Raw genomic sequence first — 25165 nt, 5'->3', positions numbered from 1 at the left:
AAGCCTGTTGCCCCTCCACCCTCAATGATGTGGTGATTCATGGACTCCTTGGAGCCCCCAGCGACTGGCTTTCCTGAGTGACTTGGGACAGGCTGCCCTCTGTTGGAGCCACTGCAGGGCCTGCTCACGGTCATCTTCCTGCCTGGCCTGGGCAGGTAGGGCTGCAGGCCTTTGTGGCCAGGGTGTGTGCCCTTGGCCCATTGCCTCCCTCAGAGCTTCTGGTCTGAAACAGGGTGAAGAGTGATCAGAGAGCACCTGGGCTCAGCAGCACCCCCTCACTGCTGGGGCTGCCACTGCTCTCCATCCTTCCACTTAAGGCCAGTTCCGATGCTTTAGCCTCTGGTCTCAATCCCCAAGGAATGGTTTCCAATGTCCCCTTTGTCTCCAACACATACAGGCCAGGAGCAGCCACAAGAGCCAGGACACTTGAAAGCACCCAGGCCTATGGGCTCCTGGAGTGCGCACCAGTCTGGCTCTGTGGAAGCGGGTTTGGCAGGAAGGGGCTGTGGGGGACAGGTGCCGGGTGGCGGGACTCAGGGCAGCCCTGCCCCAGCCCTGAGCTTGGAAATGCAGACGGGCCAGGGGGGTGAGAGGGGCATGGCTGCCCGGCCTGCTCCTGCCTCCAGCCCCGGGGCTAACAAGGCCCAACAGAGCCTCCCTGGTCCCCTTGGTGAGATGAGCAGGGAGCACAGGGACATGCCCACTGGGGTCACAGACCCCACCATCACCTTCAACGGCCCTGTGACAATGGGTCTGAGGACCTCTCAGGGGACACAGCGGGGGCTGGGCGGCTGAGCAGCATATGTGGAGACCCCTCCACCAGGAAGCAGCCTCCTTTTGGCCTTGCCGGACCCCAGCCCACGTGGGCCAGTTCTCTGCTTTGTTGTCTGCTCAGGACCTCCACTGGCCCCCTCTCTGGCGGAAAGATGGAGGGCAGAGTTTCACACCTGAAACATCCCCCATCCAAGAGGAAGCCAGGCTGCATTCTGACACGGTAGATGCTTGTTTATATAATAATAATAATAATAATAATAATAATAATAGTTACACAAACTGTTAGAATAAAAAAATACCTTTTCTGAGAGGGTTCCCCAGCCTGCCACAGGCAGGGGCCGGGGTAGCACCATGAGGGCGCAAAGGGAGGGGTGGGTGCTGAGGTCTGTGTGGCTGTCAGTGGTCCGTCTGTCTGTCAGTTCACCAGCGTGGGGGGTCAGCGGCGGGTGGCCTGCTGGTGGCCACTGCGGCTGGGCAAGGGGCAGGAGAGGCAGCACTGGGCGCGGATGGAGGGCAGCTGGCAGCGGCCCAGGAGGCGCAGCGTCTCGCAGAAGGGGAAGGACAGGCGGTCCCGCTCGCAGCCTGGGGGACGGGGGGTGGGGGCCGTGATTTGTTTGGGGCCAGGCCTGTGCTCGGAGCTATTTTAGGAAGTGGCTCACTTCCAAACCCCACCAGCACCACCCCCGACCTTGCCTCCAGCAGGCTTCCCGAGAGCCCGGGCGTCCCTGGGGGCGGCAAGGGCACAAGGCAGCGGGCAGCAGGCGGGCTCTGCCACCCCGGCTTCCAGCAGCAGCTCCACGCTACACATCTGCAGACGTGTGTCCTGTTCCTTCTGAACCCCTGGGGGGCAGTCCCCTCCTTTGTCAATACCACCCACCCCCATGCCATCAGCCACCTCACCGGGGTGACCTCACACCCTGGAGTTTCCAGGATTTCCAGATGTCCCCCCGACAAACCATCAAAATATCCTGGCACTCCGGGATCTCAGCATCCCAGTCACCTCCTGGCTGGCTCCAGCACTGACTTCTGTTGGGACAGCTCATGGCTCGGCCACCTGACCACCCTCCAAAGCCACCCAGAACCTCCTGGGCCAGGCCTATCCTTGGTTCCAGCCCCAGAGCCCCCATTCCCACCCTCCCCCGAGCTGACCCTCACCTAACTGCCCAGAGGCCCTGAGACCAGCCTACGGGGCCCAGAGGAGCAATGAGCCATTTGTGCCCCAAAGGCCAGTGCCGGTCACCAGCCCCCACCTCATGCCGAGTGCAGAGAGGCTGAGATTATGTGACTGCTGAGGGCAGGGGACTGGTGGGTGGCCTTTCTGCAGGGATTCCAGGCATATTGGGGCAGATCTCAAGGCCCTGAGGGCCACTGACTGTCCTAGGGGCCGGGGACAAACAGCGGACAGGCACACAGGTGGCCCTGCACCCGCTTCCTGACATCATGACACGGTGACAGTGGCTACAAGGGAAGACACCAGACTCCTCACCCCGAGTCCTCGCAGATGCTCCCCCCACGCCCACGGAGGGGCTGCCGGCCCTTTAGGGACAAGGAAGTGCAGCCCAAGGCCACACAGCTGTGGGGAAGCCCGGGTGGCCTCCAGGGCCGGTTTCCTGTGCTCAGCAGTGCTGGGTCTGGGCTGCAGGAAGTGTGTGTGTCCAGCCCCACTTCTGCCTCAGGCCACTACTCCAGGAGGACCCAGCTGGCGCAGAAGCCACCGTGTCTAGGAGGGGCATTGCCCCCTCGGGCCCGAGGAGCTGGGCATGGCGGCCCTCCAGGACCTGCTGGCCTGCCTCGCAGACCCCAAAGGAGAGGCTTGCCCAATGTCACACAGCACCTTGGGGGCGGAGGCAGCTAGAGAGAGCTGAACCCCACCCCCTGTCCAGTCCAGGCACAGTCCCCTGCTCAGTACTGCTGCAGGGGCGATGGCTGGATGACTCCCCGTCCCCCTAGTTCTCCTGCGTGGGGTGGGGTCACTCACGCTGTGGCTCGGGGAGCTCACAGTCCTTGCTGCCGCACGGCTGGGAGCTCTCGGGCTGCGGCTCGTGGGCGCACTGGTCGCTGTCCTCCTCGGGTAGCCCTGTCTGGGTGTTGACGCACTTGACCAGACGCCGCCGGACGCCACCTCCACAGGGGACCGAGCACTGTGGGGGAGGAGTGGAGAGGGGCATGAGCACCCCCTTCACCAGCCAGCCTCAAGCACCCCGGGGGCCTCGCCTTGCTCCCAGATCCACCACTCATGCCTCCTGGGTGGGTCCGGCCCCATCCCTGTCCCAGGTCCCCGGGGCATTCACTGCTGCACCGGGCTCTGGATGGGACCAGCTGTGGGCAGGGAGGCAGGAGGCTGCCATCCCCGGACAGGCTCTGCTCTTCCTACGTAGGGTCTGATGCTTTTAAAAGCCCCAAAACACGTTTCATCGGGGCCCGACTGTACCAGGCCCTCTGCTGAGTGCCTCACTGTTTCCTCACAGGATCCTCACGCTCCCTTCCACGGATGAAGAGCCTGAGCCCAGTCACTCGGCAGCCAGGGAGACAAGGACGGAGCGTCCCGAAGGCGTCCTGCCTACCCGAGGCCTCGCTGGCCCAGTGCATGTCCTGCCTGGCCGCCCTGGCCACCGTCGCATCTGTGGCGACCACAGCCTGCGCTCACCTGGTTCCAGGGCCCCACCACCCACTGCGTGCAGGGCTGGGTGTTGCAGGGCTGCGTGCTGTCGGGTCTCAGCGCCTCTTCGCACAGGCCCGGCTCCGGGCAGGTCACCAGGCGCTGCTGCTCGCCACCGCCACAGGCCTCGGAGCACTGAGGGCAGGACAGGCCGGGACGGGGTGTCAGACCAGGGCTGCGGCCCGGGCCCCGGCCCACCCCCGACCCCCAGGCCTCACCTCTCTCCAGGAGGAGGTGTACCAGGTGAGGCAGGGCTGGGTCCCGCAGGGCTGGCGGGCGGGCGGCTGGGCCGGCCCAGCCTGGCAGTGGAAGGGACGCAGCGGCTGCAGGTCCCGGGTGTCCACACACTGCACGTCCCGCACGGAGAACCCGCCGCCACAGCTGCGGGAGCACTGGGGGCCGAGGGACGGGCGTGAGGACTCACCGCACGTGACCCAGTGACGGATGGGATGGGGCAGGCATCAGACCACCCCCAACCGGGGCCGGCCCTTCAAGTCACAGGGAAAGGCTGGGGCTGCACAGTCTGGGGCAGCAGGTGACCTGGCCAGGGGGCGCTCCGGGAAGGGTTGGAAGGAGGGCTGGGGAGAGGGAGGTCCCCGGGGGTGGGAAGTACAGAGAAAAGGGTGCAGCCAGCAAGAGACGGGTCTGAGGCCGGTCACGGCAGCAGATTCCAACACAAGACAGAGGCCAGGAAGCGCAGGAAGCTCGAGGTCTGTGGCTCAGGCCCCCCTGCGTGGGCCCCTCTCTGCCGTCCTCAATCACCTTACTCCAGGTGCCCACGTGCCAGGTGGCGCAGGGCCGCAGGTGGCAGCGGCGGGCGGGCTGGGGCCGACCAGCAGCGGCACAGTCGTCCTCGCGGCCGGAGCTGCAGCGCACGGACCTCCAGACGGCGCCCAGGCCGCAGGTGGTGGAGCACTGGGGGCAGGGCCAGAGCCGTGAGCGCGGGCAGCCCCCCCACCCCGCTGCCCCCCTGCCCCGCCTCCACAACTGCCCGTCGGAGGGAGCGGGCATCTGCGCAGCTGCGGCTGCGGTTTCCTCACCTGCAAATTGGCTTCTCACCCACCTCCCGAGGGAACAGTGAGGACGAGAAGACCCGTCCCTCAGCACTACTGTCCCTGCTCACAGGAGACACAGGTGAGGGGCCCAGCGGTCCTGAGAGAACCGGCTGGGAAAGCTGGGCTCCTCGCTGGGCCTCGGTCTGTCCCTTTCGCCCCAACGTTAGGGACCTGAACAGAGCTCACTTCTGCTGCAGCAACAGCGTGGGATCCTGCGTGCGTGTCGGGGGCAGGTGGGGAGCTCGGTTCCATGCTGCTCAGACCCCCATAGGCCCTGAGATAGCTGGGTGCAGCCCGGAGGGGAGAGCCAGGTGGAAGCGCCACAGAGGCACCTGGAGGAGCAGGTGAACCTGGGAACTGCTGGGCCCGCTTGGCAGGAGGGGCCTGGCCGTGGGAGGTGGTGGCCCCAGCCCCACAGCTGTCTGTGCTGAGCTCCCCATCCTTAGGGGCATTCAAGCCCAAGGGAGAGGAGCAGTCCTGGCTGCCCCTCATGGGTGCTGCCCCGCCTTCCTAGGCACCCCGAGCTGGTCAGGGAAGGGCCTCCAGGGCCACTTTGAGATGCGGCCCCTGCCCACCCCCACCGCTCAGGGGGGGAACCCAGGCAGTGAGGCCCCGACGCCCCCAGCACTTGCCTCGCTCCAGTTCCCCACTTCCCAGCTGGCGTTCCTGGTCAGTGGCAGGTCCAGGGGGGGCCCCTCCTCGGCCAGGCGGGGATCCAGAGTCTGGGCTTCGGGCGCTCTGCTGCCGTGGGCCAGACTGTCCCCAGCTGGTGTGGGCAACAGCACCGAGCCTGGGGGCGCCTCAGGGCTGGGGGTCTCGGGCTGGCCCGAGGGTCCTGGACTCAGGGCGGTCTTCCGAGGCACGGGCCCTGGGCCAGGGGCGGCTGTCGGGAGGAAGAGCCGCAGCACCGCTGGGGTCTGCAGGTCCTGTGGAACCCGTCCGGGGGCTGGGGATGTGGGTGTCCCGGGCTCTAGGGAACTGTCCCAGCCCGGGGCCTCCGGCCGAGAGGCGGTGGGAGTCTGGGGCAGGTGCGGTGCTGGGCGGCCTGCGGTCTCCTCCTCCTCGTCTTCGGAAACCTCATTGGTTGTCTCCCACCGAGGAGGGAGCAGTGGGCTTGGGCTGTTCTCTCCCACCAGGACCTCATCTGGGCTCCCTGGGGCAGTGGGCGTGTCACCGATGGAAGTGGGGGGCCAGGGGAAGCTGGGGAGCCCAAGGTCAGGGGCCCCCAGGGGGGTGTCTTCCTCAGACAACAAGTTGTCCAAGGCGTTCCACGGGGTCTGCTCCGAAGGTGGGGGCGGGGAGTGGCCAGCCCGGCTGGGCCAAGGGGACCCGTCTCCCATTGCCCCCTCGTCTGTGTCCCCGGGGAGCTCGGTGGTGGGCTCGGGCTCAGCAGGACTGCTCAGGGGTGGGGGCGTCCTGTCCCCTGTGCCCGCCGGGTCTGGGCTGGGGTCATCAAAGGGCTCATAGGACAGGTCCTCGTGGAACCTGATGAAGTTGTAATCGTAGTAGAAGTCATCCACAAAGACCGGCCCCGGCAGGCCCAGCTGGGCACCCCCGGCCTCCTCCTCCTCGATGGTGTTGCTGAGCGGTGATGGGCGTGGAGTGTGGAGGTGGCCAGGGTTGAAGGTGACCACGTGGTACAACTTTTGGTGAAAGAAGCCACTGCCAGAGCCTTCAGGGTCCAGGGCCTGGGGACAGGGCGGCAGGGGGCAGGCAGCCTCGCTTGCTGGCCGTTGGGCCTCATCGCAGGGGACGCCAGTGTCCTTGGTGCAGAGGACCGTTCGGTGCCGGGTGCCCTGCCCGCAGGTCACTGAGCACTGTGGGTGGGGGAGGCCAGGAGGAGGGGTCAGGCCACACCGGGACTGGACCTGGGCTGCCTCAGCCTCCCTCCCACCATGGCGCCCGGCAGTCAGGGCTCCTCGGAGGCCGTCCTGCCTCCCTGCAGCCCAAGACTGACATCAGAACTGGGGGCAGGCTGTGCCCATCCCGACGCTCACCTGGGACCAGTCCCCCACAGTCCAGGTGGCCGGACAGGGCACATGGAAGTTGCAGGGGGTTTCGGCGAGGGGCCGGGGCAGGTGTTCGCAGTCACGTGGCTCCAGGGCCCTCTGCTCGTCCAGCCCCACGCTCTGGATGCAGAGCACAGCCCGGCGGGAGACGCCCGCAGGCCCGCAGGACCTAGAGCACAGCTGCCACTCACCTGCCCACCACCTGTGGGCACAGGGGGCGTCAGCGTGTGGCTGGCTGGATCCCAGAGCGCCAAGTCCTCTGCTCCCCTGAAGTGGGGCCTGCTCCCGGGGGTCAGGAGCCCAGGGGAGAGTGGTCGGGGGGGCGGGTGCTCACCGGGCGGGGCAGGGCCCCTCACTGCACTTCCTCTGACGGTCATCGGGCCGGCCCACGGGGTCACAGTATCTGTCATCCACAGGCCCCGCCTGCCGCTCAGCACAGTGCACGCTCCGCCTCTGCATGCCTAGGGAGCAAGGGGGCCCATGGCACCCAGAGACAGGGCCTCACTCACCCTGCTCAGAGCCATCCCAGGACAGGCCCCCACAGCCCCCACCCTGGGGGGAGCAGAGTGTGGAGGTTTGATGGGTTGGGGATTCCTAGCTGGGAGGCCTTGGGCAGGGGCCTCTCTGAACCTCAGAGTCTTAATCTGTAAACAGAAGGAATAGTAACAGCTGCCTGGAAGCCTGGGTGGGAGGACAGGTGGGCACACGTGTGCGTGGTGCATGGCCAGAGCTCCCAGGTGCCTGCTGCTGCAAGCATGCAAGTGCAAGGGACTGCAGAGACAGGCTTTTGGTAGCCCCCTTTTACAGATGGGAAACCTGAGGCTCAGAGAAGCAACATTCCAGGCTCACGGTGGCCCCACAAATAAGCAGCGAGCGGGAGGCGGAAGCCGGTGTCCCTGCCCCAGACTAAGGCCACCTCCTCACCTGTGCCGCAGGTGACTGTGCACTTGGTCCAGGGCCCATAGATCCATGTGAACTCGGGCGGTGGGCCCGGGCCGCGGGCATGTGCCTCCCGGTTGATGGTGTACTCATAGCGCACGCCGGGGTTGCTCTCCTGGATCAGCACCTGGGAGACAGGCGGGGCCCATGAGCATGGGACAACTGTCCTGAAGGAGTCCACTCAGCCACCCCTGGGACCCAGGGCTGCTTTAGAGATGGGGGAACTGAGGCAGAGGCCCCAGACCTTCTCTTGCCACAGGGCCCAAGTCCCTTGGACGCCACCTCTGCTTCCCCACCCCAGCCTCAGGAGGCAGGCACCTGGATCCAGACAGGCTCCTCGGTGGGCCCGGAGGATGTCAGTTTCTCCAGCTCGCCCATGCGTGCGTACGTGAAGGTGGTGCCCGCCACCTCGTAGTCCCCGTTCCACTGGATGGTCCAGTGACCGTTGAGAAAGTACTTATCCGGGTCCTCGCTCCGCAAGGCCAGGAAGCTGGTGCTCTCGGCCAGCTCCTCAATGCGGATATCCCGGGCGCCGGCTGGGATCAGGGCCACGTCCACGTACCCTGGCGGCCACAGTTGTGCAGACATAAGCAGATTGGCCGCCCCCACCTCCACCCCCTCTCCCCGCTGACCCTGCCGGCTGACACCAAGGATTCCACCATTAGCTCAAGATTCTGAGCTTCCCCAGAAGCAGATGGTGACCTCTGTCCTGCTCACCAACACCTCCAAAGGGGTCCTCAGATCCTGCCCCCAAGACCTGTCCCAGAGACCTTGGCTGGTCTTTGTCACACAGCTGGCCCACCCCCTCCTCTCAGGACCAGCCTGACCGTTTTTAACAACAGTGTGGACCGGGCCTGTCCGTGAGACACCCTCCTCCCTCCACACTGGCTGTTTGCCCTCTCTTCTCGTGCCTGGATTGCTCTAAGCACTTTACATGTGTAACAACTCTACTGTCATCCCCATGTTATGGATGGGGGCGCTGAGGCACCGCGCAGTGAAGCAACTTGCCCAAGGGTTCTGCTGGGCTGTGCACTGGGCTGCAGGATCTGAGTTATAACCACTGTGCTGGGTGGCTTCTCTGGAATGAGATCTAAGCTTCTTGGCCATGCACTGAAGGCCCCAGGGCAGTCTGCCTTCCTTACAGGATCCAGAGGGAGCTGACGCCTTCTTGCCTCCAGGCATTGTTTGGCATAAGCCTCTGCCTTCTGAGTCTTTTATGACTCAGCTCAACTGCCGCCTCCTACAGGAAGTCCTCCCTGAACTCCCTGGTCAGACTTCTTCCTCAGGGCTCTCACAGACCTCTGGGCCTCCCTCCACTTCATCTGTGAGGCTACAAGTTTCCGTCACCTTGTCAGATTGTGAGCACTTCACCTCCATGTCCCCCCCCTTGATACATAATTGGCACTTAAACAATATATGCAAAACATCCTGAGGTGAGGGAGCAGAGCTGAGGCTTCATAACAAGACAGGAACCCTCTGAAAGGGCTGGGGCTCCTCAGAAGCCTGAGGGGCCCAGTGTGGGCTCCCTGGGGCAGGAAGACACCCTATGAGGACAGGTCACTGCATCTGGGCCAAGTGTCCCAACTCCTGCTTGAGTCCTGGACCAAGCACAGTGGCTCCCCTACTCCCCCTCTCCAACCTGGGTGGGGACAATGGGGACCAAGGGGAGGCGAGAAGGGCCGGTGATCCCTGCATACCCTTGTCGTCATTAGCCTGCTGGAAGGTCTCGCTCACAGTGTGACAAGTGGAGCCATCACCGTGACACACGCCGCAGCGGTCCTCCAGGGCCCCAGAGTCGATCTCAAAGTCGCAACCCACATTCTGCAAGATACAGAGCGGAGGCCCCTGGTATACGCCTCTGCCTCTCTGAGCCCCAGTCTCCTCAGCTGTGAAGTGGGAGAGGGATTCACAAGCGGTACAGGCGTGTTGCGAGAGTGCATGAGAGGAGAGAGGGGACAGGTTCTCTGGGAGGGGCAGTGGGCAGGGGAGCTGGCACCACACAGGTGACCAGTGTGCACAGGCCCTCCTGCTGCTCCGCCTTGGAGCTCAGGCTGCTAGGCCTCTGTGGCTTTCCCTCCCAGAAGCGGCTGAAACACCACACGGAGGTGAGGCTGGGGCTCTAAGAAATGCCAGCAAACCCCGATGCTCACTGCCAGGTCTGAGTCCTGCCTGTCCCGGCAATGATCTATTAATGACCTCATTTAATCTGGTGATTTGAATAAGACCCCCTTTCTGTCATGCAGGAAACCATTGCCTGGGGTCATCCAACCAGAAGGAGGTCCAGCCACTGCCTGGGCTCCGGTTTCCTGGCCGGGATTGTGCTGCAAGGAGGCGAGGTGCGTGCAGAAGTCAAGGACAGCCGGTGGGGCCAAGGGGGCCGAGGAGACTGAGGTGCAAAGGCAGAGGTGGGGGCGTACGGCCCGACTGAGGCATTGCCAAGAGTGGGGGGCTTTGTTGAGAAGTGATGGGGAACCATTATAGGTGTCACCGGCACAGCTGGAAAGCCCAAGGCGCAGCCTGGGGATGGTGCCCCGGGGGGGGGGGGGGGTCACCTTGCAGATGCCATTGATGCAGAGGTCACGGCTGGCCAGGCCCTGGTAGCAGGGCGTGCCGTCCACCACCGCGTCCCGCAGCTTCTCGGCAAAGGACTCGTTCACAGGCCGGCAGTGCAGCTCGCAGGGGTTTTCTGGGGGCCCAAGTGCAGGAACCATGAAGGGCAATGAGGAAGGAATCACCGGGCTGCCAAGAAGCCCACCTCCAGGACGTGCATGCATGGCAGCCTGGGGTGAGCATTGCAGACAAGCTGTGGGCGCAGAGAGGGGCACCCCAGGGGCCGGTGCGCAGCCGCCCTGGGCAGAGTCCCGGGGAACCTTCAGGACTCACCATTGTTGACCACGGGCACCCATGTGTGCAGCCGGCCCTTGTAGAACGTGGCGTCGAAGCGGCTGCACTGGACGTGGCGGAAGGAGGGGTGGCCGGCAGGGCATTTCTTCGCGTTGCAGAGACGCAAGCGCTTCCGTTCACCCACGCAGTACCTGCCCTTGTACTTGGGCCTGTGGGCAGCGCCAGGGCGGGAATGAGCGCATGTGCAGACACCTGCCGCCCACCTCTGTGGACGCTTCCCACCGCGGGCCGCCCACCCTCTGGCTGTTTGCAGGGCTCTAAGGGACAGTGGCAGCAGCGAGCCTGGCTCTGCCTCCAAGCTGCTGTGTGACCCTGGGCAAGTCTTCGGCCTCTGTGGGCCGGCTTTCTCGTCCGTAACCTGGGGTTGGGGCTGCCTCTGCAGAGGGTTGTTGGGAGGCTGGCGCGGGCTGCAGACGTGGCCAGGACCTGCTGCTCTGAGTCTCCAGCTGATGCACCCAGCGCTCTGAGGAGCCCATGTGTTGGCAAGCGCACCCACCCAGGTCAGGAGGAAGCCCGGCCCTGAAGCTCACTCCCACCTGGGCCAGGGTACCTGCCACCACCCCGGCTCAGACTGGGGGCCAAGATGAGGCAGGGGTACAGGCTACAGTCCTTGACCCACAAAGGGCCCTGGATGGACCTGTCACTGAACCCCACACCCCAGGGACAGCCTCGTGAAGAGGCCCCAGAATCTTCACTTACTCTCTAAGGTGGGTAAACTGAGCCCAGGGAGAGAAAGTCTCTCACCCCATGTCACAGAGCACCCCTTCTGCTGACCACTTCCCCCAGCTGTTCCTGTTCTCAGGTCAGTCCCACTCTGATGCCACCAAGCGGCTCCTATTTTCTGAGCACTACGCTGTGTTTACTATGGCTCCGCCGGGGGCACTCTGGGACCCTGTCACGCAGATTCTCTGGAGACTGAGGCCCAAGGAAGGGGTAAGCAGGCCCGTACAGAGTGGCGAAAGGGAGACTTGAACCCTGCTCCTTCCAAGGCCAGGGTTTAAGTTCTTGGCCATGGTCCCCTCCTGCTTCCCTTCAGCCAGCTATGGCTTTGTCACGTGTCCTCTGCTGAGTCCCTCCAGTCTCTGGGCCTCCATGTCCCCCTTTCTGCAGTGGGTCAGCAGCGGGAACTCTGCCAGCCTCTGGGACACTCCAGGTGACCCAGGGTGGCTGGGCACTCAGGCTTGGCCTCTATGGGGACACTTCTGACAGCTGGAAGCGGGGACAGAGCCAGGCTCCCTCCGCCGACGGATTCTGCCCAGACGCCCAGCCCGCACTCACTCGGGCTCTGTGCATTGCCGCTCTGTGCTCTGCACGCCCACGCCACAGCTCCGCGAGCAGGTGGACCAGGCGCTCCAGCCAGACCAGCCGCCGTCCACTGCCTTGGGCTGGGAGTTCATGGGGACGCACTCCCCATTCAGACACCACTGCCGAGACAGATGGGGGTCAGACAACCATCCCACACCCACGTGGCCTGCTCACCTCAGTGAGAAACGGGTGGGTAGAAGGCTGGCAAAGGCACATAAGGGGAGGACTGATGGGGTGGGGGGGGCCGCCTTCCAGTCACATAGCCGCAGGGGCTGACTTTGAGCTGCAGACGCCCAGGAGAGTTGCTCAGTTAGGCCCCAGTGCCCCCATTCTGCAGATGGGGACAGGGGCTGGAGAGGGCTGGGGGTCTGCTAAGAGCACGCGCCTGAATGTGGGCCAGGGCTGACCCCCAGCACAGACACAGCAGGAAGTCCTGCCTCTCCCACCTGCACAGCTGGGCCGAGGCTCCCCTACCTTGCCGTCTCCACACATGGTACCGTCCACGGCTGCGTCCAGCTTGGAGTGGCAGGTGGTCCCCACAGAGCACCAGAGTGTGTGGCAGACGTTCTGCAGGAGAAGGGCAGGGGCCACACTCTCACCCCCTCCCAGGGCCCCCTCACTGCCCGACGAGTCCCTGGGGCCCCTCCATGGGCCGGCACACAGTAGGGCTAAGCAGATGGGACCCTCAGGGGCCCCTTTTGTCCTCTCTGCACCACGTGGTGCTGTGGGGGTCCTGAGGCTTGGCTTTGCTGGTAGGAACAGGCCCCAGCCCACGTCAGCAGCCATGGGATCTGGGTAACAAGCCCATGGTGACCTTCCCAAGGCCAAGGAGCGTAGGTTTTGTTTAACCTCTCAGAATCGGCTCTGGGAGCGGGGCTGCCCACAGTCCCACAGTTGCTGACGGTCCCCCCACAATTCAGCCCCAGGCCTGTGGCCACCCAATCTGAGGCCTCTCCCAGTGGGCATCATGTGCAGGCCCAGCCCAGGCCCAGGGCACTCCCCACTCACGTCCATGTCCCTGCAGAACACAGAGTTGGCCCCGTACTGCAGGCGGCACTGGTGGCCTATGTCATAGAGGACCCCAGGCAGCACCGATGGGAGGTCGATGATATCCTTGGTGGGAGGGTCATCCAGGCACTCGCCCCATCCCCGGCTGCAGAGATGGGGCAGGAGGATGGGGTCAGGGGGACAGTCTGAGAGACCCACCTGCAGGCCCTGGCAGGCCGGAGGGCAGGGGAGACAGGAGGGGCGAGAAGCCTAAGCTTGCAGGAACTCAGCCTCCTCACCCCGCCCCCCGCCCCCCCCCCCCCCCCTGGCTTGTCCTGCAGCCCCAGCCCGGCACACGGGCCTCCTGGCCACATGACCCACGCCCACTCCCCAGCACCAGGCTTCCGCATGGCGGTTCCCTCTTGCTTATCCACGGGGAGTGTCTCTCCTCAAGGTCCAACCGAAAGGCTCTTCCCCAGAAACCTCGGCACTGCTGAGCCCTCACGTAGCCCTGCTCAGAGTTCCTGGGGCCTCCACCCCTCCACCTGGGGCCTGGAGGGCTCTTGGGGACCTAGACAGCATCACGGGACAGCTTACACTTCAGGAGGCCTCTGGTGGCCCTTCTGGGGCCCGAGACCCAGTTTCTGTGTGAGGACCCAGGCCGTGGAGAGCCAGGGGCAGCCCTGCATCTCTGGCCACAAGGCCAAGGAGGACAGGCCGAGGCTCTGGGACGCTGGGTGCTCAGCCTGTCACCCTCTCCTCCCACACTTGCCCAGGCCCCAAGCCAAGTCTCTCACGCATTCCTGCCACTGAATGGAGACAGAGACCCGTCTGTCTGTCTGTCCCAGATCCAGCATGCTGGGCGGTGCCCTGGGTGGGAGCGGCTGGGACTAGCCCTGGGGCGCTGTGGGAGCAGCTAGTGTTCCTGTCTCCGGCTCCGGCTCCGGCTCTGCCCCCATCTGGGGGAAGAGGCCCACACCCTGCGGGCTTTTCATCCCTGCTCCCTCCAAGCCCAGACCCATTCCCTGGTTCAGTTCTTATCACCTCTGGCCTTTAGCGGTGATAACAGCATGTGGTCGGCATTGTACTACACACGTCACATGTTTGCTCAGTGAATCCTGACATTCACCCAAGAGCCAGGGACGTCATTGTCCCGCTTTTGAGTCTTATGGGCGCATGTAACTTGTTCACCAACAGGGGTAGAATCCTGGGCCAGAACTAGGCTCTGCAGCTCAGGTCTCCTCTGCTTCCAGTCACCCTGTGGCTATCACAGGCCCAAGTCCCTGTTCTCCCATCCCTGCTCAACCCCACAGGCAGTGGACATCTAGAAAAACATGGCGCTTTGAGATGTGTCTCCACCACCTTCCAGAGCCCTGTCATGATGGCAGTGAAGGCAGAAATCCACAAAAACTAAGGGCCAGGGAGAGGCGGCGATGGCAGATGAAAGGGAGACTTCTCAGGGAACAGGAAAACACTCTGTGTAAGTAACCATCTCAGAAAAGTGAGAGCCCTGGCTGGTGTGGCTCAGTGGATTGAGCGCCGGCCTGCAGACCAGACGGTCACAGATTCGATTCCCAGTCAGGGCACATGCCTGGGTTGCGGGCCAGGTCCCCATCTGGGGGCTTGCAAGAGGCAAGCAATTGATGTATTTCTCACACATCGATGTTTCTCTCCCTCTCTTTCTCCCTCCCTTCCTCTCTCTAAAAATTAATACATAAGTTTAAAGAAAAAGAAAAGAAAAGTGAGAGAAGACACTGTCCCCGTTCAAGTGCAAAGGGAGGGCTGCTGCCCCTGCACGTCCCTCCGCCTGGCACCTCAGTGTCCCCACTCAGACCCTGACCGCGGGGCCCTGGGTAGGGCCCAGCCGGGGGGGCTTACTCGAGAAACCTGGTGATGTACTCGCGGCTGCAGCGGGACCAGGTGAGGGGCACGGTGTCGTACAGGAGCTGTGGAGACATGATGAAAGGCCGTTTCCCAACAGTCTCACAGTCATTGCCGCTTCCGTCATGCTGCATGCCAAAGCTGCGTGAGAGCACAGGCCCCGGGGGCCGGTGAGCAGGGCGGGGTGGGGGGGCGCACCGGCCCGCCCCTCCCCCGGGGCCCCGCGAGGTGCCCGATCCCATTCCCAGGATGCTGGCTCAGCCACCAAACAGCTGTGTGGCCTTGGGAGTCACTTTCCCTCTCTGAGTCTCAGTTTCCTTGGTCTAGAAGGTGGGTGCCATAGCTAGTATATCCCATGGGGACCCCAAGGGCACCAGCTGGAGCCTGCACGGGCACCAGAGACCCAGGGCAGGCCTGGTTCTGCTCCAGACTGGCAACAGCGGCAAGTCAGGTGGCATGCAGGCAGCCGCCTGTGATCCCTGCAACCTCACTGGCACCAGAAACACCTAACAGGGGTCCTCCCCCACCCCAGATCCTTGTGCCGAGTCTGTGACCCCGAGTTCAGGGTGTTTAAGCTGCCGCATCCAAGGAAAGGTCTCAACAGGCCATCCTCGGGAAGGACACGAGGAAAGCTGTATTTCCTGAGCACCTACTATGTGCCAGGCACCATACTGATCACTTTTGGAAATGCTATCTCGTTCGGTCCTCAGAACTGCCCCGGGAGGCTGAGGCAACAGCCAGGAGATAGCGGGTTTGGGGCCGAGCGGTCCTCCTACCGCCAGGGGCGGCTTTCGAAGGCCCCGCCTCTGTGGCCTTCAGCCAGGGAGCCCAGAGCAACTGGACGATGACCTTAACACCTTGGCCATCAGCACTGACTGGGAGCCTGCCCTGGCAGGCTCGAGTAGTCCAAGATGCGGCCACGTCCCCCAGCTAAGCAGCCGGCACAAGCTGCGTTTAGATAGAAGCCTCAAGCAGGCATCTCAGATGGAGGAGCTGTGGATACCACTGAGTCCCGCTGCTCAATCCACAGGGAGCAAGAGGCCCGGAGGGGCCAGGGCACTGGTCTAGGGCCACAGCGCAGCTAACACAGGGGTGTGGTGGGGACCGTGAGTCAAAACTGCAAGCAGTGAGGACAAGGGGAAGGCACGACCAATGCCCTCGGTCCCGACAGGTCAAGGGAGACCCGCTCTGGCCAGCCTGAGGCACCCAGTGGGCCTCTCTCCTATTTACCAGGGAAGGAGCTGGGCTGTGGATGGGGACAGTGCAGGGACACTGTATGGCCAGGGCACCCTTCCTTGCAATTTTGAGGCCCGGGGGCCCAGCTGCCCAAGCGCGCAGGTTGGGAGGTGACAGTGGGGGCTGTGGGGTACCTGTGCCCGAGCTCGTGGGCCACGGTGTAGGCCAGGGGCAGGCCCGTGTCCTCGTTAATGCTGCAGCTGCGGTAGGGCTGGCACATCCCCGCCACGTGGGAGAGGCCCAGGGTCTCGCAGGGCTGGTTCATGGACGCACACAGGTCCTTCCTGCACAGGCGGAGAGAGGGACCGTCAGGCTGACCTGGCACGGGGCCAGGCCCAGCCGAGCGAGCCAGGGGCCCTAGGGTGGGAGCAAGGAGGATACCCGCCCGCCACTCCAGGACATTGGGCCCACACAGCCGCCATGGGGGTGCGGGTGCCCCCCCGCGGGTGCCCCCCCACACACAAGTGCCTGGTCTGTGCCCATTCCCGGTTGGGACATCGCACCACGGTGATCCCAGCTGTGACAACATGTCTCTTTGTGTCATTTCTGACAACTGCATGAGAATCCACAATTATCTCCAAACAGAAAGATCTGCCCGAGTGCTGATGGACTCCCCATGGAATGAGGCCCCGAGTACCGGGCTGGGTTCCCCGAGGATTGGCGCCCCCAGCTGGTGGCACCTGGTCAGCAGGATGGCAGTGTCATGGTGCACTGGGTGGGTGTCCCCCTTCATGTTGATGCTTTTCTGCCACTTGCAGAAGCTCCTCAGGGTGTTGTCCGCATGGTGTGTGACCTTTAGGTCCTCCTGCGGGCAGACAGCGTGGCCACTCATGCCTGCCCCTGGGCTCCGAAGGCCAAGGCCCAGTCTCCTCCTCACAGAGGCAGGACTCAAGCACCCAGAGGGGACAGTGGGAGGACAGCGCCCTTCCTCCCGCAGGCATCTCCTGGAGGGACCTGAGCGATGGCCCATTGGGATGGGCCTGGGCCACGGAGTCCCTCTCTCCGCCTCCCACACACAGGCAGTGCGGGCACGTGGCCTCTCACCTCCTCATCTTCCAGTAGGACCAGGCGCACCACGGTTATGTGGATGGGGTTCCCGATGCTGGGGTCATGGAAGATGCCAGCCACCTGCCCGAGAGATGTTAGGCTGTCACCTGGACCTAGAACATGGGCAGCCGCTCCCCAGACCGAACCCACACCCATGTTCATGGGGTGGGGGCGGAGCTCTGCGATGCACACAGGCTGCAGACATGCCTCCCCAGCCTACACAGAGTGGGGGTCCCCACTCAACGCCAGAGAGAAAGCCACCCCCAAAGAGAGAAGGTGCGCAAGGGAACGGGCCAGGGACAGCTATCTGCTCTTTTTCTTTTTTTAAATTGTTGTTCTATTACAGTTGTCCCACTACCCCCTTGCTCTCCCCTTATCTGCTCTTTTAAAGCTCCCTCAGGACAAGGAAGGCCAGCCCGCAGCTGGGGACAGGCCTCACGTTTCCGGCTGGCAGAGACGGCAGGCCAGGCCAGCTGTGAGCTGGTTTCTAGGAATTCCGTCCAGAAAAATGAAAATCAAAGAAGAATGAGCCAAACACACTCTGTCCAGAGAACAAAAAAGCCCGTGATAATGGGGATGAATTAGTCTCAGAGACCAAGCCAGAGACGCTAAGGATGGTGACACAGTGGCCTCCAACCACCCCACGCACAGCCAGAGCCGGGAGCGCCTGACCACGTGCCTTCTCTACCGCAATGCAGTCGGCCTCCTAAGTTTGTCTGCATCTGTCTCCTCTCTCCACCTCCACGGCCACTCCCCAGCCAAGGCGCTCACAGCTCTGGTCAGTCCTGCTCTTGGTCTCCTGCTGGGCGTCCCCAAGTCCCCCATGGCCCTTCGGCCCAGCTGCAGCCTAGCAGCCCAGTCTTCTGTGTTGACATTTAAACCCAACCACACCGTGTTTTTGCTCCAGGCAAAAGAGGCTCTTCGCTGCCGGCAGGTAAGGGCCAAAGCCCCAGGCCTGCCTGCCTGCCGCTCGGGGCTCCCCCTTGCTGCTCTCTGGCCTTTGTGGACCTGCTCAGCCTGGAACACCTGCCCCTCACCTTCCCCAAGGCGCTGCTTCCCGCCCCCAGCTCTCAACCCTCCATCCTGTCTTCTGAGGGGAAGGGCTATATTCGACCCAACACCCCCAAAGCACCATGACTCTTGCCCCTTCACATTCATCAAGGTGACAGTTTCATTAAGGTCTCTGTCCCCCGCCAGAACTTAACTCCACGGGGACCAGGGCCGTGTCTGTGTGGGCTCCCTCTCACAGCCGCCTGACGGGCAGGTACTCGGGAAACACTTGTTGAATGAATGGACGGATCTCGGGTACTTGCTACATATTTCCAATGCAGGATCTTATTTTATTTTATTTTATTTTTGACAGATGTATAGAGACCTACCTCTTCTTTTTTAAGATGTTATTTATTTATTTTTAGAGAGAGGGGAAGGGGGAGAGACAGAGAGGGAGAGAAACCTGGCCTGCAACTCAGGCATGTGCCCTGACTGGGAATTGAACCACTGACCTTTCGGTTTGCAGGCCGGCACTCAATCTACTGAGCCACACCAGCCAGGGCATGCATGACCTGGCCAGGTTACTCAGTGGGTTCGAGCGTCATCTGTAGACCAAAAGGTCATGGGTTCAATTCCCAGTCAGGACACATACCGAGGTTGCAGGTTTGATCCTGGTTGGGGTGCATATGAGAGGCACCCAACCAATGTTTCTCTTTTTCATTGATGCTTCTCTCTCTCTTTCTCTCTCTCCCGCCCTCTCTTTCTCTCTCTCTAAAAGCAATGAAAAATAAAGCCCTCGGGTGAGAATAAAAAAAGAAAAAGAAAAAAAAGAAACAGTGGGAAATGAGAAAAGTACCCAAGAGAACGTCAGGTGAAAAGGATGGGTACAGACAGGTGACCTTGGCAGCGGCCCCGGCAAAGGGGCTCCCCGAAGGTCTGCTAAGACCTGCCCGACCACCCCACACCTTCTGCCAGCGTGTAACACCCCACAGTCCCCCAGGAGGTACAGGAGCAAAACAGGTGCTGGAAGACACTGGCGGGAGGCACAGTCCCACCTGGTTGACAAACTCAACTTCAGGGTGTCTATTAAGGGCCTAAGGTCAGTGTGGGTGTTTGCACTGGGTATGTGGCACCCCCAGCTCGGTTCTTGCATCCCCAATGGCAGCTGAGCCCGTGAGCTGAATGACACCCAGTGGCATCCTCAGAGCAGCCCCCAATGCCTCACCTGAGCCCAGCTCCCTCCAGGGACTCCCTGGACTCAAGGCGTTGGGGGCCCGTCCGCCAGCCTTCCTGCCCTCTGCCCACGGTCTGCGTCCCGCCAGCGCCCCCGCCACCCCGCACGGCCGTCCCCGCAGCAGCTCACTATGTTCATGATGGTCAGCACGTAGCTCTCCACGTGCGGCTGCCCGTGGTGCTCTACCATTTTGGCATCAGCCACCACCAGGGTCTCCACCCACTTCTCTTTGCTGATGGAGTGCTGATACAGCTGCCTGGGCTGCCGCCGCTGCCGCCGGTCCCCACGTGCCCGCCGCTGCCACCAGGACTCCTGCTCCAGGGATGCTGTGGGCCCTGGACAAGGCAGGGTGAGCTGCCAGTTATTCTCAGGTAGGACCCAAGTGGGGAGGGGAGGGAGGCTCCTGGCTAGCTGCGCTGCCGGGGTGCGCATGGCCTGGCCCACCCTGGCCTGGAGGCTCGAGGAATCACGGTACCCTAGGCTGTGAGTGGGGACGGGGCACGGAGGGACCAAGTCCTGAGAGGGGGGAAGCAAAGGTGGCAGTGAGAGGGTCAGTCTAGGAGATGGACTGGGGCAGGCCCGGCAGGCAGAGGCCTCAGGCTGGGGCTCACTGGAGGGCACAGGCTACGATGTGTCTTTTGGTCTGTCTGCGTCCCTTCGGCCCACGGGGAACCAGGCATGGGATGGTGAGGGCGGCTTCTGGAAAGGACCTTCATGCCCCTGCCCACCCCCTGCCCTGCAGCCGGAGGCAGAGGCCCATACCTTGCACCCCGCAGGTGCCCGGAGGCCTGGAGTTGCCTGGCTCTGCCGGCATCTTGGGGGCTTGCCGTTTGTACACCACGTGGGGCTGGGCGCGGTCGGGCCGGGCTGGGACCCCTTCTAGGGGCTCGATGAAGTAGTCCTCGTTGGAGAGCCGGAACACACCTTTCTGGGGAGAAGCTCCAGGTCACTGGGGGAGTGCTCGCCCCGGCTGCTCTCCCCGCCGTCCCCATCCCCCGCTGACCCGGACAGACTGGGCCTTTGTTCCCGCGGTGCTCTCTGCCTGCGATGTCCTTTGTGCCATTACATGCAGCCAGAGGCTTCGGGCTGAGACCGCTCCACATGCCCACCCACCCCGCCTGTCGCCCCATTAGGAGGAACGAGTCTGGTCCAAATCTAACAACAGTGTCTTCTGCGTGGTCCCAGACAGCCCTGCCGATGGGGCCGCCCTGGCATCTCCTCTGGAGATGCTCACAGCCGGCAGGACATGCTATTCCCTGGGCCTGGGGCCTGCCAGTGAAGGGGAAGTCACACGCCAAAGGAAGAGGGGCTCGCTGCTTGATGAGCTACTTGTTCTGCACAAGCCACAGCCATGGTCTCACAGTGGGTCTCCGGACCTGCATCGCCAGCGTCCTCTGGGAGATTGTCACAGAGGCAAGTTTGGGACCCCACCCTGACCTATCCTATGGGACACTGTTTCAGGATGGCCTGTGGGTGATTCTAGCTCAGACTGAAGTTTGGGAACCCAATCCTCTAGAACAAAGAGGCTGGTGTTCCCACGCACGATTTACAGGTGGCTACTGAGGCTTGGGCAGGGGACGGGAAGTGGCCACGGCCACGAGTGAGTTCAAGGAGACGCCGGGCACTCACCAGGCCGTCGCAGGCGCTGATGGCCGCCATGCCGCCCTCCAGCTCAGGGTCCTGCACCTCACCCAGCAGGTGGCAGGTGGGTGCGCGCGTGCGGATGTGCGTGCGCCCCAGCCCTCCACGCCGGCGCGTCTCGCTCACGAAGCTGGGTGCCAGCAGGTGCGTGTTGGCTGCCAGATGGAAGCGCAGTGCGCGCCCGCGGAACTGCAGCTCGTAGAAGGCGTGCACAGCCGGGGGCGCAGACAAGGCCCGCCTGCGCAGCGTGCGTGGCCACAGCTCGTAGGACACGAAGACGCCCTCCGCGTCCACGCGCACCGGGTGCACAATGTCCAGCGCCTCCAGGCCCTTGGGGGCTGGCCCTGTGGGGAGAAAGCCGTGTGGTCACGGGGACCCAGAAAGCCCCCCCGTGCTCTCAGCCCAGCCTGAAGCCCCATCCAGGCCGGGCTGCGGAAACCCAGCTGGCCTCCAGTCCTGCCAGACCTCCTACCCGATGCCCTGGACACCCCAGCGGGGTGCCCCCTGCTGAGGACAGCAGCCATTGCCTACCACACCCAGGCCAGCCCTCAGGTACACTCCTCCAAGAGAATGGCCAGGCTGCGGGGACTTGCTGGGTGGCTCTGAACCGTCACCCCATCTCCGGTTCTCAGGAGGACGCCAGCGCAAGGATTTTCCAGACTTCTCAGAGAAGAATTCTTTCAAAACAAATGTCCATGCCCTGTCCCAGCGGCACTGACTGAATCCGCCTCTCCAGGAAACGGGACCAGAAGCTGTGTTCGGGCCAAGAGCCTCAGGGAAGTTGGGAAATCCCCTCCTGAAAGCTTATCTGGCTGAGCTTAGGCAGCACCTGGAGAGCTCTGGACGCCCACAGGTGCCCAGGGCTCTGAGGCCCCGGAAGGTATTTTCCTAAACCTTCAGGGGATCCTGATGTAACCATCTCAGGGCCTGGCATTTGGAAGCCAGCCCCTGGGCTGGAGCATTTAAGGAGACTCTTGCTCTGAGGTTTGGGATTGCAATCCCCAGAACCACAGCCTACAGGCTTACTTTTTATTTGTCAGTTTATTGATTTTTCCTTGGGGGGCGGGGGGGGTTATTTTGGCTGATACAAATATTGGAAAATATTTAGCCAGTCATCAATGTTTAAAAATTACATGTTCTTGCACTGGCCAGGTGGCTCAGTTGTTTGGAGTGTTGCCTGTACACCAAAAGGTTGCGGGTTCGATCCCTGGTCTGGAACATATGGGGGGAGGCAGCCGATCAATATTTCTTTCTCACATTGGTGTTCCTCTCTCTCTCCTTCCCTACCTTCCTCTCTCTCCAAAGTCAATAAAAATACATCCTCAGGAGAGGGTTATTTTTTAAATCACATGTTTTTGTACCCCCCCAAATCTCAATTTTCAGCTTTCCTTGAAAATTCTTATCCTCTATCCATGTCAGACCTACATTCCCACCTGTCAGAAGCAGAAGCATTTCTGCAGTGAAGGCTTCTGCCCCCCCACCTGCCTCAGTCTCCACCATTCCCTACTATATTCCCACTCTACAGCTAAATACAGGTTGCCTCTGGCTTCACCCTTGAACTGTGTTTCATTCAGTAAAGAACTGAATGTCTAACAAAAATGGAAAAATAAGAGATGGGCCAGGAGGCCCCATATGTCAAGAAAAATGCCTCCCCAGCAGTCTGGTTTCTGTCTACCTATGTTACCTGCCTGGTCACAGCATTTGGTGTTGTGACGGAGTGTGAGGTGCCCCAAAGTCCAGGAAAATGTACAAGACACCATCCTTGCCCTCAAAATAGAGGGGCAGGGCCCTCATGAACCGCCCCCTGGCCCAGTGCTGAGAAGGTGCAAGTGAGGGGAGGGGACACCCACAGAGGGACAGGGTGGAAGAAAAGCTTTGTCAGAGGGGGCACGTGTGAGATGTCTCTGGACATAAGGTACATGTTTAACCGTGAAGATGAGGAGGGCATCTTGGCGGTAGACCTCTAGGAAAGGACAGAAAAGCTAGGAGTAAGGGTACGGCCAGCGAGAAGGTAAGCTGGGGCCACGCCGCGTCCTGTGAAATGAGAATTGTGAAAGGTGCGAGCTGTGAACAGAGGAAGACCTGGTTCGGTCCCAACTCAGTCACTTAACAGTGTGTGGCCTGGAGACTGAGGACAGTCACAGTCACAGCTGCTATGACTGAGCTGATGCCATCCAGGCCTGCAGCGCTCGGGGTACTGGGGGAGCAGGAGCTACGCGGCACACTCCACGTAATAGCAGTGTCCCCAAATGCATGTGGGTGGGACAGGGAGGTCTGTATGCAATGGGGGAATCTGAACCACTGGGGAGAAATGGGCCCCAGAGCTCCAAAAAGTGTCCCTGGGGAGGGACCCATGTCTCTGGGGACATGCATTCCTGTTGAAAATTCCTGCTCTAGACCTGGGGCCAACATGGCAAGACACTGACTCAAGACGAGCTATAAAGAGGCAACCTAAGGTCAAACATGTGCCAGAGGCCAAGCGGAGATAAGCTGCAGGTCAAGGAGATAAGGATGGCTGTGCTGGAGGGCCCGTCTGCCAGCTGTAACACCTGCCTCTCAGAGACTCAGTTTCCCCACCTGTAAAATGGGTATGAGAGTCATACCTACTGTCTTAGGTTGTGGACATTGAATTAACATGTAAGGGATGAGAACAGTAGACGGTACTCACGTAGTACGCGTGAGCTAAGTATGCTTGAGCATTAGCAAGAGAAGTTCTACAGGACACTTACCTATTTCTCTAAAAAACCTGTATTAGAATAGGACCCGTGGAACTAAGGGGTGGGCAGAGCTCGCGTGGGGTGGGAGCAGGGGCCGTGCAGCGGGGATGCCAGGGGCCCACGGCCACATCTGTTCTGACTGGCGGGTATTAAATACTTTGACTATCACCCTTAGGGGACAGAATTGTGACTTTGGAGCACCTACCAGCGATACAGCAGCATGGCGTGTACCCTCACCTCCCTGTCAAGAACCTGCATTACGATCCAGCCCTTCAAACGACCCATGGCTCATGCCAAAGAGAAAAAATAACCAGGGTGAGTGTGTGTGTGTGTGTGTGTGTATGAGCACAGGAGTGAGACACACGGGGCTCACGTGTGCGACTCAGCATTTTGGTGGGGACATGGCTACCCCAAGTGGTAGCTCCCAGTGACAGAGCTCGAGGAGGACTCCCTAATCGTCCTGGGTCTGCTTGGCAGGTTTAGTAAAAATAACGGCCACCACGTGGGGGTTCCTCAGCATTTCCCTTAATCCCCACAAGAGCTCTGTTATCCCCATTTGACAAAAGGGCGAACCGCAGCCCCGGATGGCAGGGCTCCTATGTGGGTCTGACCTGCAGTGGAAGTGGGACGGGCCCTAACCACAGGGGACCCACCCCCATTATTCCCACAGCAGCTGGGGGACCTGGACCCAAGTTCAGGCTCAGGGGCAGACCCCCAGGGAAACCACGTTCCTGCTCCCGCATCCCCATCACCTGGTCCATCCCTGCCCAGCTCAGGGCAGCCCAGCAGCGAACTAGCAGGTCCCTGTGCATGAACCTACCCCCTCATCCATAAAGGACTTCCCAGCACCCGCCTGGTGGGGCGGCACCTAGTGATGCCCATTGAACTTTCGCTCCTTTTCCACTCCCGTACACTGCTGCTCCCCAAACTCCCTACAACACCGCTCTCACCAGCTACTCCCCTCCCTGGCTCCCCAAACCACAATCTCCCCAGATGGGAGCAGGTCTCCCTAACCCCAGCACGCAGGCCTCAACCAGCCCCCGCCTCTGGACACCTTTCCAGCCCCCAGGCCCGCCAGCTCGGGCCCTCTCCAGCTCAGTTCTCCCCACTGTCCCACCCGCGCCATCAGACCAGGAGCTCCCTGAGCGGGACCAGGGGATCCCACACCCCTGACTCTTAAATCTCCAGGCCGGCTGCTCTGGACGCGCCAGGAGCTCCGAGGCCGGCTGGCCCGGCGAGGCGGAGGCAGGAAGTGCAGGGCGGCGCGAGACCGGACCCCGCCGAGGGCCGCGGGCTGTTCAGAGGCGGGGGGCGGATGGGGGGCCGCGAGGACCGCAGCGCCCTGCACCCCGCTTTCCACCACACAGGCGCACGGAGGAGGATGAGGGACCCACTCCTTCGTGTGCAGACCATGCTCTGTCCAGCCCCTCGGACGAGAGACCCCGGGAGGGACGCGCGCTGCAGCGCCCGAGCTGGGGACCTTGGAGCCCGGAGAGCACAGGGACTTCTTCCCAAACAGGCAGGGCCGATGCTGGAGTCAGATCGGGAAGGACCCCCAACCCCACCCAGTCCCCCACACCTGGGGCAGCGAGCTGCGAGCCAGGGGTCTGCGGAGGAGAGAGGGGCCGAGCCCAGGCGGGGATCCGGGCGACCACCCACCTGGTGCGGCTCCGGGAGCGCCGGGCGCCAGCGTGCACAGCAGCAGGAGGAGGGGGCGCAGTGGCGCGGGGCTGTGGGGGTCGCGGGGGCCCGGGCTGGGCATGCCGGCCACGCCACGGGCTCCTCCT

The 25165-nt window shown here is 62.3% G+C and overlaps 1 protein-coding gene across 1 annotated transcript; it reads right to left on the bottom strand.

The window, feature by feature from the left end:
- Positions 1-990: 990 nt before the first annotated feature.
- ADAMTS7 (ADAM metallopeptidase with thrombospondin type 1 motif 7) lies at positions 991-25140 on the bottom strand. Its single transcript, XM_090263832.1, has 24 exons — positions 25038-25140; positions 20650-21005; positions 19783-19948; positions 19150-19355; positions 16794-16877; positions 16430-16554; positions 15884-16033; positions 14511-14654; positions 12654-12798; positions 12120-12212; positions 11619-11764; positions 10320-10489; positions 9989-10122; positions 9134-9257; positions 7755-7999; positions 7422-7563; positions 6832-6958; positions 6486-6699; positions 5121-6305; positions 4196-4348; positions 3652-3825; positions 3422-3568; positions 2753-2915; positions 991-1356 (listed from the first exon to the last, which is right to left on the bottom strand). The coding sequence occupies exons 1-24, from the start codon at positions 25138-25140 to the stop codon at positions 1211-1213; spliced, it is 4842 nt and encodes a 1613-aa protein (XP_090119958.1). The 3' UTR covers positions 991-1210.
- Positions 25141-25165: the final 25 nt, after the last annotated feature.

Source organism: Furipterus horrens, unplaced genomic scaffold, assembly GCF_987537825.1.
Source record: "Furipterus horrens unplaced genomic scaffold, mFurHor1.1.pri manual_scaffold_16, whole genome shotgun sequence".
Classification (NCBI taxonomy): Eukaryota; Metazoa; Chordata; class Mammalia; order Chiroptera; family Furipteridae; genus Furipterus; species Furipterus horrens.
This window is presented reverse-complemented; position numbering and strand designations above follow the sequence as displayed.